Source organism: Galeopterus variegatus, unplaced genomic scaffold (assembly GCF_000696425.1).
Source record: "Galeopterus variegatus unplaced genomic scaffold, G_variegatus-3.0.2 Scaffold2373, whole genome shotgun sequence".
Taxonomy (NCBI): Eukaryota; Metazoa; Chordata; class Mammalia; order Dermoptera; family Cynocephalidae; genus Galeopterus; species Galeopterus variegatus.
This window is the reverse complement of record NW_007728484.1, coordinates 271,136-274,245: the sequence shown is the minus strand read 5'-3', so window position 1 is coordinate 274,245 and position 3,110 is coordinate 271,136. Positions and strand designations below refer to the sequence as shown.

The following is a 3,110-nucleotide window of genomic DNA, read 5'->3' as shown; positions in this document are numbered from 1 at the left end:
AAAGAAAGAAAGAAAGAAAGAAAGAAAGAAAGAAAGAAAGAGAGAGAGAAAGAAAGAGAGAGAGAGAAAGAAAGAAAGAAAGAGAGAGAGAAAGAAAGAAAGAAGAAAGAAAGAAAGAAAAAGAAAGAGAGAGAGAGAAAGAAAGAAAGAAAGAAAGAAAGAAAGAAAGAAAGAAAGAGAAAGGAAAGAAAGAAAGAAAGAGAAAGAAAGAAAGAAAGAGTCTGAACAACTCAGTTCAAGCACAGATGTAGCTGGATCCAGAAAGATCGTAAAGTGATCAATTAAATTGGGTTTCTGCATTATATTTCTTGCCAGTCTGTGTGTCTAGAAGTTGCTAAACACCTATCAGATTTATTTTGAAGGCAATAATAAATAGATAGGAAAAAAAGCTTGCAAATAGCTGATTTTAGCTAAAGAAATGTAAATAGGGAAAGATTTCATCCTTGAGCAAGAATGCCAGGTTATCAACAACTCATCTTTGTACCACCTATTCTGTATAGGTGGCTCCGCTTCTCAGCATATAACAAACAAAATATTTCATAAGAAAGGCTTTGTCACGACCAATTGGCAGGAGCATATGATGCCAGTTAATTTCTCTGGTCTCTGGCTGCCTGGCACCCCTACTTGTGGATGCCCACAGTGTGCCCACAATTTCATGTGTCCTATATTGCTTCCCTTATTCTCTCTGCATTGGTACAAGCCCTGCTCGGGGTTATAATAGACTCACCAGAGCCTTCAGAAGCAGCCAGCTTACTTCTAGGCACGTGTTACTCTGAGTCTCTTTGTCTGCAAAATGGAGCTCTGATAGTATTTCCCTCATAGGGACTATTTCAAGTGTTATTGGATAATGTATGTAAAACATGCAGCCCATTGCCCAGCATGTATTAAGCATTCAACGAAAGTTTGCTTCTTGCCATTTTTAGCTGGAACCTTAGTAATTTAGCATCTACCACTGGAAACGTGCGGGAAATCATTTTGTGGCTGAGTTAATGTTGTAGCCCTGAAGAGGCATGGGTCAGTGATTATGAGAGCAGCACTCATCTGTAGGGACTAAAGTCCTCTTGCCAGATTCTTCAAACCTTTTCCAAGTTTTGGAGTTGCTTAACTACAGATCAGAGCTCACAGACTCAAATGTCTACAGATTCCATCAGTTAACATAAATGAGTGACATCGGCCAGGTGTTCATATATGAACATACTAGAATATTCCTCACATCCACTAAGAAATGTTTTCTTACATTTCTCTCACAACAAGAACTCCCTTTACCCCTGCTCCATTTTCCCTTCACATTTTTTTGATAGACATAATTGCAGATAAAGATTGCTCTACCAGAAGAAAGTAACTGCAAACACAATAAGGCCTCAATATAGAAATAAACTGAAATTCCTGTGGCCACAGGGAATGTGAGCCCAGTGTCAGTGTCTTCTGAGTTTTCAGAAGAATTCAGGATTTAGAATTTTATTTGACTTCTCATTGTTAAACACAAATGTTTCTTTCAAAATAAGAGTCAAAAATAAACACGACTGAGGACTGAATTTGGCTTGGGGCAGCTAGTTTGTTACTTTTGAGCAAAACAGAGAAATTCCATCCTGCTCACTTCTGGGGTGATGACTGAGCTCCCAAACACAGTGACCAGAGTGACTAGAAGGCAATGTCACCCTGGGGGTGCCTCGGCCTGGATAACTAGAGCCCAGGCAGAGTTTGTCACCAACGCTTGCTGTGCCGTTGGGGCCCTGTCCCCAACACCAGTTGAACCAGCCTCACTAGGAAACCACCTTCCAGGAGCCCTGGATTGGGTAATAGCCTATCAGAGGGAAAACTTCTATGGGCCTGTGCATGGAGCTCATGGGTCAGTGCCTGGGTGAAGGAGACCGCTGAGGGCACTGAACTGGACCCTACCACTCCCCTGAGCCTTTATCCTCCTCCTAGTCCCCACACTCCCATTCAAAGCTCTTTAAACTGCACCAAATATTCATCATGTTTGCAAAGCCTTTTCCTGAGAAAATTTATAACCAGGGGACCTGTGCAGCAGAGGAAAGAGTTTTCCTTCAGTATCTCTCCATAGGGAAGACAGAGCTGTTGAAGGACCTTGCTGCCTAGTGCTCCTAGTGATCACCAGATAGTCACCACCATCACTAGAACCTCCTCGGTAATCACAGCCAACATTTACCCAGCACTTACTCTGCTCCAGAAACTATTCTAAATACTACACAGTGCATCACCTCATTTAATCTTCCCAACAATGGGATGAGGTAGGTGGTACTATTTTCTTTTTGAGATGAAGAAATAGGCAAAAAAGATTAAATAAGTCACCCAAAGTCATCCAGCTAGTGAGTGGTAGAATCTGGTCTCAAACGCAGGTACTGGGACCAGAGAACAGCGCGCAACTAACCATGTCGGTGCCTGTCTGTCAGTACAAAGAGTCATGTGTGTGTGGAGGGGGAAGAAGGGGACCTGGAACCAGGGGATTCATTTCAAAAAGGAGGAGCTGAGATCTGAACAACTCACTCTTCCCCAAAATAACACGATTTAAAATCTTTCCCTTCTGTTTACTTTGGAAACCTCTTTTTTCACTGAGTCCAGGAGAGTAAATCCCAAAATTTTCTCGTCCTTACAGGACACCTCTTTCCAAGAGGGACAGGGGCTGGGGGTGGGGAGGACGAGTGATGAACCCGACAGGGAGCGAGGTCGCCGTGGTGGCGAGAGTCTCCTCCAGGGAAACTCTCCCAGGAGCCTGCAGCGCCCCCAGCCCTCCCTCCGCAGCCCACCTTCGCCCTCACCTCGTAGGTGCTGGTGATCCCCAGCTTGTAGAACACCGGGAGGAAGACCTCGGCGCTGATGAGGACCACGAAGAAGTAGGTGATGGCGAAGATGATGTACATGGCCCCGAAACGGTACACCTCCGAGGGGGAGCCCAGGATGGTGACGGCCGACATGAAGCTGGCGGTGAGGGACAGCGACACGGGCACGGCGCTCATCCTGCGGCCGCCCATCAGGAAGTCCTTGGAGGTCTGCTGGCCGCCCCCCGCGAAGGCGTAGTAGATGCCGATGGCGGCAGAGACGAGCAGCATGCCGGCGAACACCACGTAGTCCCAGGCCACGAAGGCGCC

The 3,110-nt window shown here is 45.8% G+C and overlaps 1 protein-coding gene across 1 annotated transcript in view; it reads right to left on the bottom strand.

Moving 5' to 3' along the window:
* Positions 1–3,104, bottom strand: part of LOC103597637 (sodium-coupled monocarboxylate transporter 1-like) — a gene marked incomplete at its 3' end in the record, with an annotated part of 28,799 nt that extends 25,695 nt beyond the window's left edge. The window contains exon 1 of the mRNA XM_008581503.1: positions 2,616–3,104. Coding sequence (XP_008579725.1) covers positions 2,616–3,071 — 456 coding nt within the window. The remainder of the gene's footprint in view (positions 1–2,615) is intronic.
* Between the last annotated feature and the right edge of the window lie 6 nt (positions 3,105–3,110).